The sequence below is a fragment of the Podarcis gaigeae genome (assembly GCF_964106915.1).
Source record: "Podarcis gaigeae genome assembly, chromosome: 15".
In the NCBI taxonomy this organism is placed as follows: Eukaryota; Metazoa; Chordata; class Lepidosauria; order Squamata; family Lacertidae; genus Podarcis; species Podarcis gaigeae.
Genome location: NC_139692.1, coordinates 21,096,549 through 21,112,511, shown reverse-complemented (window position 1 = coordinate 21,112,511; position 15,963 = coordinate 21,096,549). Strand labels below are relative to the sequence as shown.

The following is a 15,963-nucleotide window of genomic DNA, read 5'->3' as shown; positions in this document are numbered from 1 at the left end:
TAAAAGCTGAAAGGCGAAACTGACACACATTTTAGGACTGCAAGAATAATCTCAAATTCAGAGTCCATTCCAAAATCTGACAATTAAGCATGTGTTTGTGAAAACTGTGAATGTATAAGCCTAAAGGTTGTGCAGTTATGTGGTCCACAGAATGAAAAAATGCCTTAAAAAATCATAGAGAATGGAGTTATCACTGCTTGATGTTTCAAAAGTACTACACCTTTGCCAGGTCCCAGCATAATGAATGCAGCTGTTTCCATCTGCCTTCCAGGGGCAGGAGCCAAGGAGGTAAAACCTGCATCTGAAGGGCATCATCCTACAGACACACTAACAGAAACGGGCAGGAGTCATGACAAACTACATTGATGAGTTACTTACAAGCCTTCCCTGAAACCATCGATCAGAGCTTGAAAAAGGGGTTTGTTGTGGGGAATTGTCTGGAGAATATTTCCATCTGCAGTGACATAACCAATGGCCCACTGGCCAAGCCGCGTGCAGCTCAGACGGAAAATGTAACTGAAAATAAAACACACAGACTTGAGGGCAGGATAAACTTGCTAGCTGGACAGAGCTCTTTCTTTCAGATGGAATGGCTGAAACAGTTTCGCCTGCAGATCAAAGGCAGAACCCTACAGCCAGACAGAAAGGATTCAAATTATCTGAAGACCTCTTTCAACATGAAATTGAGCCTTCTTACTTGCAAGGATGCTCCTGACTTCCGAGAGGCAGTAAATTAGTTTTACATTATATAGCAGCTTTCCATTTCTGAAGGAAATACCTAGAAGGCAACTCTTCGGCAATGTAAAGCAATAATCTCTTTCCCAGAAAGAGATATATTTGCAGGATTTTAGGCCTGAAGAGCACGTCAAAACTTGCAGCCAGTGTTTTCTAGTCCCTTGGCCAGGTCCAAAGCTACCACGTGGGCTCGGAATATTTTTCCGGACTTCCAGGAGGTTAGACACTTCCGGCACAACTCCTTCACCCACCCCTGGCTTGCCGACAAGAGAGGTGGAGTAGAGACTTGAAGAGACTTGCAAGTGCTGGATTTTGCTTTGGACTACACAACACAGAAGTGATGACTTGGCGGTACATCACTGCCCTAAATGAGCTTTGGGATTTGTTACTCAAGGTGGAGAGCACTCCACACAACACACACACACACAACCTGTTATTTGTAAAACTACCCACACCATCAGTGACAGACCTTAAACCCTGTCCTTATTTCTCAAAAATGAAGAGCTTTCCCCACACCTCTTAAAACAACCTGCTCTGCAGCCCTGTTATTTTTACTGCTGAAGTTTAGGGAGACCAATGGGTTAATGCTAAAACCCTTTATGTCTTGCCTTAAGCTTAGATCTCCGGCAGCAATGCCACAGTGCCTTCCAGTGGCCTTGAGTCATGTCAAACTTCCTTTGACAAGAGTGCAGTGTGCAGTAGACAGTAGGATAACAAGAGGCTTCAGAAAGGGATGCTGCCTTCAAGAACTCACCTGCCGGGTTTGTGGATGAACTTCTGAAGCCGTGCTTTGACCTCATCATACGTCAGGAATGCCATGTAACCAGGGTGAGTCACTGCAAGGCTATTCCAGTTCCTGAGCAAAGATGACCATGGCTGAAGGAGAAGAATGCCAACAAAATAGCTTTGCCATTTCAATAGGAAAATCGGCCGTCCAATTCCACCCCCCTCTCCCACTTCCAACCCAAGATAAATGTAAACACTTTGCTTAATCAGACTAGGCCTCTTCTGCTATTTCTCAGGCAGCCAGATTACCCAGGTTTATTAAATAATAACTATTATTATTGTTATTGTTAACCACTCATCTGGCTGGGTATAACTTATGTTCAATGGGACTTACTCCCAAGTAAGCATCCAGTGGATTTAAAACTGTGGCACACAATCTTGTAGGATTCCGCAAGATGAATGTTACAATCCTGCTCTCAGTTATCTGATCAACCATGCTGTAGAATGGGCTGCTTAATATTCCAATCAGAGAACAGAGGCTGGAAGCTATTGAAGCTTAATATGAAGTGTGCGATTAAACTATGATTTGAATTCTCAATGAATCCCAACCTTCTGTACTGACACAGAACAAAGTCGGCTGATGCAAGGGAGCTTTCCTGTCAAAGTTGCTGTAATGAACAGTCCCCTTGTGCCCAAAAATGATCCTCCTATTTCCAGAAGTCAGAAATGGCGACGGCAGGTCAACAGATCTAGCTCACCACTAACACAAGAGATAACAACACCATAAGCGTACTATAGACCAAGGGAAGCTTGTCAATTGTGAAGCTTCACCTGGGTTTAAGAAAGCCATTCCCTTTTGTTTTACTTACCTGAAAGAGGCGGGTAAAGATATCAAATTCAAACACTGAAATGTAATCATTGCATGTCAAATCAATAGTAGATTTCAGTGCCATTGCCTCTAGCCCTGAACTTATAGGATGCACTTCATGTAAGGCCTGACGGAAGGTCTTCCATGGAACAATGGTCCTGGAAGTGGGAGAAAAGGAAGACCTCAGAAACTCCCTAACTCCATATGCATATAGATTCACAGCCACAACGGAAGGGAGGAATGTGAAACGCACACAACAGGATGCCAAGAACAAGACATTTTGCGTAAGAGAAATGATTCACGCTAAAGGACAAATGGACAGCATCATTTCTAATTTTGAACCTGTTCAGTTAACTGATGGAAGTGGCGTCTGAAGCACTTATATTTGTGTAGTTGCAAGAGAAAAAGATGCGACACAATCTCTGTCTAAACAAGGTCTCTCATGTAAACCAGTTTAATTAGCGGCTTTCTGATGTTAAGCTAGTGGCAAGTTAACTGCGGGGAGGAAAGAGGAAAGCCATTCTATGAGCGAGCATCTTGCTAACCAGCACTTTCCAAGTACCTTTCAGGAGACTGGTAATGCATATTTCATAAACAGACACTCTATTAGAAATGAATGTATGGCCCTGCCTCCCCCACCCCCCGTCCAACGACACTTAAATTAATCTCTGCAGACAACCATCTAGAGTTATGACAGCCTCCATCCCTGCATCCAAGGGACATGTTAATTCCCATTCTGCCTAAAGCAGATACAAAAAGACTAATCCAGTGGTACTGTATCTTATAGAACTAGTAGGAAGTCATGCAATGCCTGGTTCATTTGAGTGATGTGCGCTGGCCTATTTTGCGACTATTCATCATTGTCTTTCTGTTCCGTTAAAAGTCACCCTAACATCAATGCAACGCTGCATAAGAGCCAGGTCCAACAAGCCAATGACACAGTAAGGCTGAAACAAACTCTTGGGTAGTGACCCTGTGAGTGGATGGTGCCACAGTAGTGGGACCTAGGAGAAGTTCAGGTCGTTCCATCTGTTTCTGGCAGAAAGATCCCTGAAGGCAATGATCAATAGCCACTCCCATGCAACCTCCTGTGTGGGCTCCCCCTCGCAGTTCCATCCTATGCCGTTTACAGATGCCAACACCAGCAGAAAGGTGTTTTCTGCAGCTGCTCCACGTTTACACGCTCCCATCGCCAACAGATTTGCTGGAGCCAAAGCAGAAACTTATACTGGAAAGAGTACTTACTTTTCCCCAAAAGCTTTTCTCCAGAACTCTGCTGCATCTGCCTTTGTGATCCGGAATGTGTCTCCCTGGAAGAGTCCACTTGGGAAAATGCCTTTCAGTTCTGCTAGCATATGGCTGAAGATCAGGGACAGTTTTGTAAGGTTGCGCCTGCAGGATCACAAACACAGATCTGTCTTGAAACGTGAAACAAACAGCCAGATGGGGAATAGAAAAAGGAGCAGAAAGCCGGATTTTTGAGTCACATTTTGGAATGCTTCTTCCAACAATGATACATTTGTTGCAGTATTCTGCACAGCAGTTGTGAAGCTTAGATTTACCTCTCAAGTCCCTTGCAGAAAAGTATGTTATCCACTTTTAGATATGCAATGGAAAGGTGAGAACGATTTAAACTACACAGGAGGTTTATTACCAAGCTAGAATTCACAAGCCCTTGCTCAATGTTTCATTGTTGTTTTGGTTACCTTTCTGCTCCTTTTTCCGTTAACCTGGATCAGTTCAAGATTTCACAAGAGGAAGTTTTTTATAGAGAAAGCACCTTGTGATCCCCAAATCTGAAGGTGGTGAAAGGGGGGGGGGGAACAAGGGCATCTGAGGTGAGAGAAAGAGGCTGGCAGATTCAGAAGCAAGGGGAATGAATGGATTGGCACGTAGGGTCCACAATGTATTCCCTTCATGTTGCAGCCAGGACCAGAATTTTGCCAGCTGACTCCTTTACAAGTAAATTCTCACCAAGTTCTAAATTCCTGCCTTGATACCTGAACACAAAAATCTGTCCCTCAAAGAGCACAATGCAACTGTTCCCTTCTGCATATACACTTTTAAAAATGGCTTTCATGGTTTGAAACTGCATATATAAAATAAATCTTTACAATAAAATTAAGGGCTCAAAGAGGGAAGTCTTGGTTCATGGCCAAGGTTTTTATTTTTTTTTAACACAAGGCAGTTTTTCTAAAGAAAAATAAAACTAAAATGCCCCAGAGAAACATGAGGCTTGCTTCCCTTTGCAATGTTTAAAACACACAGAAAACTACAATATGCAAAGACTGGTTCTTGCAAATTTAAGGAGAGTTCCCACTTTTTAAAATGGAACAACAATAGGAAGACAACTGGAGTCAGCAGCAGCTGAAGGGACATTGCCGCTGCCCCGTGTCTATCACTGATCTTCAGTGCAGCAGAAGGGGTCTTTCCCTCCCCAACATGCCTAATCTGTTACACCAGACTTCAACTTACTTCTAATCATATGAGACAGTTTTTTTCTTAAAGCCGTTAACTCTTTCGTTATCTTTTTCTGTATCAAAAAGTGAGACAAGGTCAACTAAGTTCCACTGTGTTTTTAACCGATTAGTGCTACATGGGCTGCTAGGAATGTATATACTTCTTTTATAAGGGGGGGGGGGGGCAGGGCTCAAACATGTACTGTGTAACTCCTAAATTTGCACCCGTTGTCATTATTCACCTAATACTTTTTTGGTGGTGGTTGTTTTTAAAACACCTACTACGTTCTTTCAAGGATTACACACACAAAAACTGATGCTGTTTATGACTATTTTCCAGATGTGCAGCTTTGCAAGAGAGAGTTCCCACTCTCTAAATCTGCAATTTTTAAAAATGCCGATCACTACTCACTTCCTCCAAACAAGAAGGTGTTTGTGAATGTTACAAAACAAGAGCAACCATAAGCGACCTTACAAAGCAATCCTAAATATAGGAAGCTGGCATAAATTAAGCCTATTCCAAATTCTGTTCAGGAGGCTCCTGGCTGTTGGCTGAGATGGCCCAAACCAAGAAAAGAGGAAACAGGCCCTTAAAATAAAGTTTCGCTTACAACACTCTTTTTGCCAGCATAGGTTCTACCAGGTTGCCACATTACGTAACTGAGCTGAAAAAAGTTTGGAATAGGTGCAACTCTCTCCTTCCCTGCCACACCGCAGGAAAGCCCCTTTTGAGGGACTTAACACCAGTATAAACTCTGCTAACTTAAGTTCCACTGGCTGAGCCAGCATAGCCCTGTCTCAGTCAGGCTGAGGGAATTTTGCTGGAATATGCACTGCGGCGCCAGGTTGAGGGAGTTACACCAGTGTAGCACCAGCTAAGCCCAGACTGAGGTCTGCCTATTCCAAACTTGTTCATCTTGGCAGATCCTGGTAGTATGCGTTGATTATGTTAGCAATGTTCAGATAATCTATTGAGCATGCTAGAAGAAGTTAATGAAGCCAAGCCCAATTTCTTAACAAAAGTACAAACGAGTACTTCATTCTCAACTATTCACCTTTAATTTATGCTGCCCTAAACATTTTTATGTTGGCATTACACCTTAAATAAAGAGACACCCAGGTGGCTAACAAAACAAGGAGACAAGAGCAATCACTTAAAAATAGTACAAAAGCCAACCATTTGCAGCATCAGGCAGCTCCCCACTGATTTCTTTCCTTACAAAAACTAGTCAAATCCAGATTTTTAAGATTGGGCTGTGCTGGAATTCTTGAGACAGGTACACTGGCAGATTTTCCAGATGAACTGAAGCTTGTGACAACAGAGTCAAGACCCATGGTTCAAGCGTGGAATTAAGTGAGGAGGAAACCTTTTCTAAGGGTTCATGAACCACTGGAACTCAGGCCTCTCTTGTGCACATCTTGACTGGATCAATGCACTAATCCTCACCACATCAAAATCTGCTCTAACATGGCAGCTGTGTGCACTATGTCTGCCCATCCATTTCTTGGGCCAAGAATACAATACTGGAGTGAATGGGACAGCCACCCTCCTATTTTTAGCATCTTTTTAGCTTCCTTTAGAATGACACTCATTTGAGTCATTACAGGGAAAATGACAGGCCCCCCTCTCCTCCATATCTTGCTCAAGTGAGAATGTGCACTCAAGGACAAGTCAACTATTGTGTCTGTGTTGAACATGCTCCCCATTAGAATAGCTAGAACAGCTCTCATTTAAAAATGAAAAGGAGGTAAGCATGATTTTAGCACTAGCGCTTGAACTCTCCTGCGTAGATACTTTTGAGGATGGCTGTTTAAAATACTCAAAGGATCACATGTCTCAAAGAACCCACAGACACAAAGATTATTCAGCATCTCAGCTAATACTGCCTTGCATTAGGATTAGGAAAGAGCACTGCATAGGTGGGCTCAAGGTAATAAACTAACAAGATGCTATAGGAGCGCCACAACTTAATTTTAAATACTCAGACACAACAGCTTTGCAAAGTTGTAGATATCCAACTCACTGGCAGCTTCTTTAAAGTCTGAATAGGAAACGTGATCTCTTGCCTCACTGGACTTTGCCGATGGAAAATGTTTTTCCAGGAAACTGAAGTTATAACTGAGCAACACAATTAGCCGAGCTAACTTTTTAACAGCTGTTCTCAGGTGCTTAAGCAGCATAAATTTAAAGTCTATTTGCAAGTATAAACGAGGACATAAAATTACAACGTTCACAAGCCTGAGGGAAAGCTAAAACCCTGAATGACTATTTTATGTGCCTGTGGTTGGCAGGCAGGGCATGAACACATTTGTAAAGGGAACCATTCAGGGCTTGAGATCCAGAATCCACCTGGCAATGAACGAGAGCTGTGGCTTAACTGGGAATATAGCACGCTTGAAAGAAAACAAAAACCCACATCGTTTAATTTTACACATGAAAGTTGGTTAACAAGGTAAACACCATTTATTCTCCTTCAGGCCATCAGGTGATACACAGGAAGGACACAGAAACTTCAGGCCAGCACCTGCTCCTGAAAAGCACCCATTAAAACCACTTCTGTTTCACTTAGAGGAGATCAAGCAACAGTCATCCAAAATGGTAGCATGGTGGTGGGAACACAGACTTGCTAGTAAACACTAGGAGCATCTGGTAACTCAAGTCTTATCTTGCAATTTTGGGTAGATCTGGCACAATGTGTGGAAGACCGCTGAAAGCAGAAGTCCCCAGCTCTCCCAAGTGACTCACACCTGCCACTTTAGTTAGACACCATCCCATGAATGAAGCTTTACAAATGTGCCTGCTTACTAGTTACTAGTTATTATTTACTAAACTTGCTCTTACTTTATGTTTAATAATGCATTTTACTGTTTAGGTTCATATGCTACACTTCTATCCTGAAAGTTGTTACTACTTCTACCACCACCAACAACACTCTAATGGAATTTCCTCACTTTGAAACAATACCAAATGTGGCCTGATTAATCAGAGGGTCTGACTTAAAATTGTTACTTTAGTTTCTGGAAAAGAAAAGAAAGAACAACTGATCTGGCATCAGCCACCATAATGAGAGCAGCAGCAACAAGTTTGTGGCAGCATTTAATTTGTAAAGATGTTTTTAAGGAAAATCCTGCTTGCAAAGGCATCAGATGCAACAGCATATGGAAGAAGCACTCAGCACATGCCAGGCGTCATTATGCATATTCCACTAAGAAACATTTGTCTAGAATTAATGGTGTGTTGGATGTTGTGGCCACAGCTGTAGCCAAGAAACAGCCGTTCTTTGGCATATATTGTTGTTTACCAGCATTTAACAAGAGCCTCTGTATTTAAGTCTACTGTAACACAGGGCTGTGTTAAATGTTTTCCTGTTTCATTTCCATTGTCAGGTTAAAAGCAGTGCTTTCAGGGGACAGAAGTCCTTCCTGAAAGAAGTGTTAATTGTAAGTTAGTTTCCCTTTTTACAAACCTGTGCACCAATATTATTTCTCCCATCTGCTTTCTGCTTAACAATTCTCCATTTTCTTCTTACTACATCCTCTTCTGGGATCAGTCACACGGGCAAATCCAGCCAATCAGGGATCGTGTCATGTCACTATGCAGCCAATCAGATTTGGCTAAGTGATAACCTTGCTAAAAGCAAATAAAGAATTGAGAGCAAGACCAATGTTTCCTGAACAGGCAATCACTTTGAACACTGATATAGTTGTTGAAAAATTAATTGCTTAGCGATGGGACAAGTCCTTTTAATTCAATCCTACTATTAAGTGAGTTTCTCAGAACTTAAGAAACTGGAGATGGGATCACCTTTCCACTCCAGCTTTACAGCCTCCAGTTTTACAAAACATAAGCATCCACAACCTCTTGTAGTGAAAGTAGTTCAATCAGATAACAGATTTAAAAATTAGACAAGCCATGCAAGATCCAATTTTGAAGACACTGAACGGATATTGTCCTCGGCTCTCTCCCTCCCCTGTGCTGTGGTTGTACTACTTCCTTCCCCCCTTCATTGCTGTTTTGGCTCCATATGTCTTGCAGGAAGTCAACAGGTCAACCAAGTACTTCCAGTCCTGCCGAAACCTTCACAGCAGCCTCTCAATGGGCCCCCACTTCCCCCAGTTCAGCTTTCTGAACCTGCTCCCCTCTGACCTGCAGTAGGCTGTTCCTTTCCTGTTTCCTGTTTGCTGGATAAAAGCATTCTTCCACAGTAAGCGTTTGTCTTGCAGAAGACAGCAAACCACGTTTTAACCCCTTATGACTTTCTTTGCACCAGTAAGATAATCAGACAATTCCACATGCCCAACCAGTACCTGCTGTACTTGGCAAAACCCCTACTGGGGTTCCTAAAATAATTTCATCTTACTCTCAGAACTAAGAGCAAACCAACAAAACTAGTATAATTCATATTCACTAGAAAGTCTGGCTTATGCTGCTACCCATTAGCACAAGACTGACTTTTGATACCTTAAACAAAATTAAGCACCAACCCAACAACTACAGTAAAAGCAAGCAGAGGGTAAATGTGGAATTTAGCACTGGGAACAGGATTCAGCATTCTTTGAATCTCGGGTTTCATTTTTTGGGGGAAGGATACGAACAGGCTTAGAAGCACAGGAGTACTGGGAAACTCCCAGTGACCATTTGAGATGGGAGAAAACTTGATTCCGTTTTCATTTTCATACCAACATAGTATCATCAATTCACCCTTCCCAAACCAAAACACAGAGGATTCTTCGAAATTTGCACTTCTTAGAATTTTGTGATTTAATTCTCCAGCCAATGAGAATGCATTTAATTCCCTATCAGTGAAAACAATGGGAAAAACTGTACTACATCAGAGGAGATGCTAACAGAAATGTGTATGCTTGGCAAAACTGTATCCAAAAATTCATATATTAGGAGATATGCACATATGAATTTTGTGCAACTTTTAAAAGTTGCAAATTGATGAGGAAATGGAGCAAACTGAAGGTTGGGAAAATGAGGAACTGAGAGAAACCAAAACTGACAGATTCATCCATCCCTTGTGATCAGTAACTTGTGCTTTAATGACCTGCATATCATACTCCATTTCTATGGCAGAAGTAAAAGTATGCAAATGAAAAGTGAAAATTTGCATAATTTGCATAATTTATTCAACCTACAAAATCCACCCCTTCTGGGCATATAGCTATTTTAGGCAGGAAGTATATAAATTCCAATGTAAAAATAAGCTACATACTACACAGATAATTAGAGAGTCCAAAATAAGGTTCTTTATTGTCTATGCATCACTTCCTGATACAGGTTTCTATAATTAATTAGATTTATGATGCTCAGAATCCTACAGTGTTGCTTTAAGCATGCAGAGAAGAGTTAATACACTTTGCACATTTAGCAGAAGCTCCAGCAGGGAGCTCATTTTACACATAGCAATTTTCAAACTAACATTAGAATTAAGCATGTAATTACTGTTCTAGTCTTGGCCCTAAAATAATGTACTTACAATTTCTTATAATTAGAAAATTCTAGCCAAAAATGTGAATGGTAATGTAATTAAGCAGAAAAACAGTTTGGAGACATATTGATCCTACAACTGACAAGTCTGCAGAAAGGTTACAAAAAGTACACCATCCATTTCCTCTATGCACACATAGTAAGAAGAAATACTGGGAATGCCTAATTTTCTACAAACACTAATTTTATAAATAGATTTAAAGGCACGAGACTCTTGGAAATACAAATATCCCCTATAAAAATAACAACCCTGCTTCCTTATTTACATTTTGTGAGGAAAACTAAAAATGTACCTAGGGACACCTTGTGCAAGCAAGTTGTTCTCTTCAAGCACTGTTTATTCAAAATGTCTAACATTAAAATTGATGGTGGAAAAATCAGAATGTTTCTCCCTTAGAAGATACATATTCTCATTAGAGACCTGCTCTGTTACTGTATTAACTTTTAACAAGCATATTGCTTTTCTTAAGTAACTCAGATGTTCTGTATCAGGGAAGCTTTCTTCACAGGTTGATGAAGGGAAGATACAAGATTTTTGCAAGTTAAAACCAACTTGTTCCAACTGAGGAAGAAAACGTATTTTACATCTTACTAGAAAGATTCTGATGTGCACTCTGAGACACCCTGAGCCTTACTAGCAAGATGTAAAATTTGTTCTCTCCCCATTTGGAAAATGTTGGTTTTAGGGAAGGAGGTCAGCAGCAAGACGGGATGAAAATCTAGCAATGGACACCATCTCAAGCTGAGCACAGCCTGCTCTTCTGCTGTGGCCAGCCAGGCTTTCATCAAGGATGGGGCAAGAAGCAAGCAGCAACCCAGACACCTTCTCTGAGGCACGAGGAACTGGAGGGCTGCTATAAAACTTCATGGGGAAGGCCTGACTGGCTGCAATGGTGGGGGGCTGGGGGAGCTAGTTTGGTTGGACTCTCAATGTTGGTGGTTGGACTCTCCTCCCCCCTTTCTGGCAGCCCACTTTGCTAAAACCAACTTTTCCCAAAAGAGGGCAATAACATATTTTTACATCTTACTAGGAAGGCTTGGAGTCTCTCAAAGTGCACATCTCAGGCCTACTAGAATCAATGAAAGCAAAGAGGTTGATAATTATACTAAGGCAGTATAGCCATAGCTGTATAGAAATGAGGAGTCCAGAACTGCAGATTGGTTGTCCAGAATCAGTCAAGTTAACTATCATAGTCCTCCCAATTCCCACCTCTGTGTTTTTCCCATCATAACAACTTCTGGCTGAATCTAACACCAACAACAAAAAACACTCCTTTAGTTGCAGGGAGAAGAAATGGAAGCCAAATATTGCATTCTCAAGCACTTAAAAAAACACAATGCACAAATAATGCTACATATTTATAACTTTGGATAAAGAGAAGCATGCACCTCAAGGTAAGAACAGTTACACTCAGAAAGCACCCTTATACTTCTCTGGGTGCTGTAAATAGTGCTAACATGTGATGTTTCCTCACAATGTCATGTGCTTACTCTCACTGCATCAGTAGCTTAAAGACAGACTGGTACAGTAAACATGGTCCAAAGGTTTAGGTCTGCCTTTGGAAAGAAAACTCGTCTATGCAGAAAAATTAGATTATATGGATATTAGGTCTCATGACAAAGAAGCATTTCAAGAGTCAATTCAGCGAGCTTTGCTCCCAAATGTTCACTGGAGACTTCCCTAACAAATGCCACACACTCATCAAGAAACAGAATAGGCTTAGTTTCAGCTGTTCTGTAAAACAAGGCTAGTATTTCACTTCAGAGATGCCCTTAGTCCCCAGACCTTTAGTGGGTGTTGTGTTTGCTTGTTTTTGCACTACAAGGTTACAGTAATTTCTGAGTACAGTGATACCTCGGTTTTCGAACGTAATCCATTCCGGAAGACCGTTTGAGTTCTGAAACGTTCGAAAACTGAAAACTCAATGGCTGACAGCTAGGCCTCAGGATCTTGCACTCAGTGGAAGATGCATAGCATGTTCGACTTCCAAGGTGTATTTGAAAACCGAAGCATTTACTTCTGGGTTTACGGCGTTTGAAAACCATAATGTTCGTCAATGGAGACGTTCGAAAACCGAAGTATCACTGTACTGATTCTACTCTAACACAGGAGCAGATGAGTATCAAAACTCAGAGCCAAAAGTGACTGCATGCACATGCACATGGGGGGTTGTGCAGGAAATGCACTCTATATGGGGCTGCTCTGGAAAAAGCTTCACATGCTTCTTCTGGTACAGAAGGCAGCAACCCATCTCCCCAAAGAAATGGACCACCACCAAAGCACACTGCTCTGATGTCTCTATTCACTCTCTTTTCTCTGGGCATATTTAATAATAATAATAATAATAATAATAATAATAATAATAATAATGTATTATTTATCTCCCGCCCATCTGGCTGGGTTTCCCCAGCCACTCTGGGCAGCTCCCAACCGAATATTAAAAACAGCATTTTAAGATTCTTGTACTAACCCATAAAGCCCTGAAGGGCTTAGGCCAAACATTCTGTAGCAACCACGTCCCTTGTTACAAGCTCATACATTTTATTCTCCTTTGAGGGGAAGAGGTGGCATGGCAGTGCTTCGGATACCAACCCTAAGTGGGAAGGGTTAAGTTACAGACCTAACTTACAAAAATGTAAATGAAAAGCAATTAGTTGGAGCTTCTTATTTTCTTGTTATCCTGAGCCACTGCTGCAACTGTGTCTTTGCCATTTTGTTCTCTCTAAAGTCATTAAAGCTCATGTTCAAACAAATGTACGGAGCTTTGAGGCGGGGGGAAGCACTAAAAGAATATCTCTGGCCTCACGAAAGAGCCCAAATGCTGCATGTAGGCCATGTGTTTTCCACCTCTGATCTAACATGTCAGACCCCATTGAGGCCGATGAATGATTACACCGAGTCCCTGTAACAGGACGATATTCCATGTAAGCAACAACTGCCCTGCTGCTATCAGTTTTTACTCTGACCCTTGCAAAGAAGTGCTGAATAGTCATGCTTAAACATCCTATGTCAACATTTATAAGATTTGTGCAGCTTCAGAGCCTTTCACAGAGTAATCAGTTTTTAAAAATAGATATACAACGGAACTACTTTCAAGTAAACTTTCAACACAGGAAGCGATTGAAATTCCACTTCACTCTCACTGATAGAAGCATAAGTCACCTTCCAGAGAACTGCAGGGCAAACTGATATACAAAATGAAGTGCCCACTGTCTTTTGCTTAGTAGGAGACTCATCCAGACAGATTTTAGAGCCATCAAATTACATGTCCATCATGCCAGTCTGCAGCCAGTCAGCTAGCATTGCATTGATTCTGCGGACTGATTCGCCAAGGAACCAGCATGAAACAGGAAGTCAACATAATTAGATGCTGTAAACCCACTATCAGAAAAAATCAACAGTTGAGCTGGACACAGCCTCTAACATTTTTACCTTAAAAGTCTTTGTGGATCCCTTCAGTGGTTCAACTGCAAATATTTTATTTTATTTTTCTAATTTTTAAGAAATAAGAAGCTGGCACTAGAAAAAACATAGAAAGGTACTAGGTAAGCCTCTTTGGAGCAGCTATTCCAAAGCTAAGATCCCACTACCAAAAACTATTCCTAGTAGACATTCACTTCATTTCCCTGGGTGGGGCACCAGGAGCAGGTCCTCTAAATGGGACCTTAAAGTTCAGTTAGAAAGGAAAGAGTATCTTTTTTATGTAACCTGGTCTCAAGCCATTAAGACAGAGGTAGGGAACCATTAACCCTCCTGATGTTGCTTGACTCCAACTCCCACAAGTTCCATGGCCAGGGATGATGGGAGTTGTAGTCCAACAACACCTAGAGGGTCAAAGTTTCCTCACCTGTGTGTTAAGCACTTGAAAGATTAAGACTAGAGTTTTAAAACTAAGTGCCAAAATGGGAGCCAGCACAGAAGACAAAGCACTTGCATAATTTGGTTGAAACACCCACCCCAATTATTAATCTTGTGGCCCTGTTTTGGATCTACTGTAGTTTCCAGACCGTTTTTAAAGGCAAGCCCACATACAACGTATTGCAGTAATAGAGTCCTTACAACAACTTAGTAAAGTTAATCAATATTATTATCCCCTACGTTACAAATGGGGAGGAGCAAGGCTGAGAGAGAGTGGCTGGCCCAAAGGCCGTTACATCAGTTCATGGCAGAAACTACATTCAAACCAGGACCTTTCCTGATCTATCGCTCAGTTTCCTGGTCACTAATGTCAATTAATGATTAATCATCATAATCATATTAGTTGTATAACTGATTATGAGTTCTGTAATTAGAAGACAGCTGCAGCTATTTAACACACAAAGCATGCTGGAATTTGCCTAGTTACATTTGGATCCTGTTTCAAGTTCACTGGTCTGACATAAAGCAATTGTGCAATCTTTCAACGCCACATCTCCTTAGTGCCTTTCTATCAGACACCAAGATTTAATACAAAAGGCTACAATCTATATTAAATTATACTTCCAGCAAAGCAAAACAAGATTATGGGTTTTCTAATCATTTGAAATTGTTTGGAAATGCATGAAGCATTAAGTGCTAAAATGAGATTTCTGAGGAGAATATTTTAATGAGGAAACATCAAAATAAACAGCACTGCAAAACCTGAAATTGTTAATTCATTGAGATGAGGTTCTGATAACAGATGCAAACCAGAATTTGAGACTCTTGTATTCAAATTCTCACATATCCAAACCTAGTTATGCAGGGAAAAGCAGCTTCTGGATTGGGATCAGTATATTCACATTTGTTACCATATATATATCAACATTAGAATTACCTTGATATGGGATTCCTATGGGAAAAAATGGAAAGGGGAAAGTGGCTTCCACCACTAGCACTAATGTAGATGAAGGTAGAGATGTTCAGCACCAAGGACTGTACCATGGACTAGAAGTTGTTACCCTCAGAAATGCATACTTTGAATAATCCCTTTAATGACTATTGGAAATTGTGGTGAGCTGAATTTGAGATCCTTTTTACTTGCATGCATTGCTATCTTACCACATTTTCAAACTTTCCATGAAACCATTAGGACTCAGAAGTTTCAAAATGAAAGCTTGGGGTCCCAGGATTTGTTACAGGAACCTGGGTGTGTTTGCCCATCCCAGTGGACCTAATTAAAGATCAACATCTAAGCACATTTTCTTCATGGCAATGGGGGTCTCTTTAGGCAGCAAGCAGTTCACGTTCTTATGTAGCAACCTGGCAGTCAAGACTCTTTTTTTTTTATAGGCAGCTTTTGAATTTTCTCTAAGATACTCTAATTGAAATGCAGAAGTAGGCTTCACAAGTTTTCCACATGCTGAAGTGCAAGTTTCATTCGAAGGAAGTGACAGGGGACTCTTTCACAACAGGCTTTGATAGGCTGCCTCAACAATGCGTTCTAGTGTTTTCCTAACACAGCTTCTCACTTTAAGAGACAAAATTATCAGTACAGAATTTGTTTTAGTACTTTGGGGGCTTTAGTGCTTTCTAAGCAGTTTATAACTATAGCCAGTTTGATTTCAAAATCAACATTTCAAAAAACAAACCTCTTAGTAGTATCAGTTTCCTTCCTGGGTAAGGCTGCGCACAATTTATACACAGAAGAGATATTAAGTATCTGCAGCTTTTTCCTGTATGGATTTGTTCCTCTATGCCCTAGAGCTGATGACGAACACAA

At 41.1% G+C, this 15,963-nt stretch overlaps 1 protein-coding gene across 1 annotated transcript in view; it reads right to left on the bottom strand.

Moving 5' to 3' along the window:
• Nucleotides 1-15,963, bottom strand: part of CBL (Cbl proto-oncogene) — a 46,581-nt gene that overhangs the window by 16,410 nt on the left and 14,208 nt on the right. The window contains exons 3-6 of the mRNA XM_083713955.1: nt 3,575-3,721; nt 2,331-2,487; nt 1,490-1,611; nt 379-516 (exon numbers count right to left, since the gene is read on the bottom strand). Of these exons, the coding sequence (XP_083570081.1) occupies nt 379-516; nt 1,490-1,611; nt 2,331-2,487; nt 3,575-3,721 (564 nt within the window). The remainder of the gene's footprint in view (nt 1-378; nt 517-1,489; nt 1,612-2,330; nt 2,488-3,574; nt 3,722-15,963) is intronic.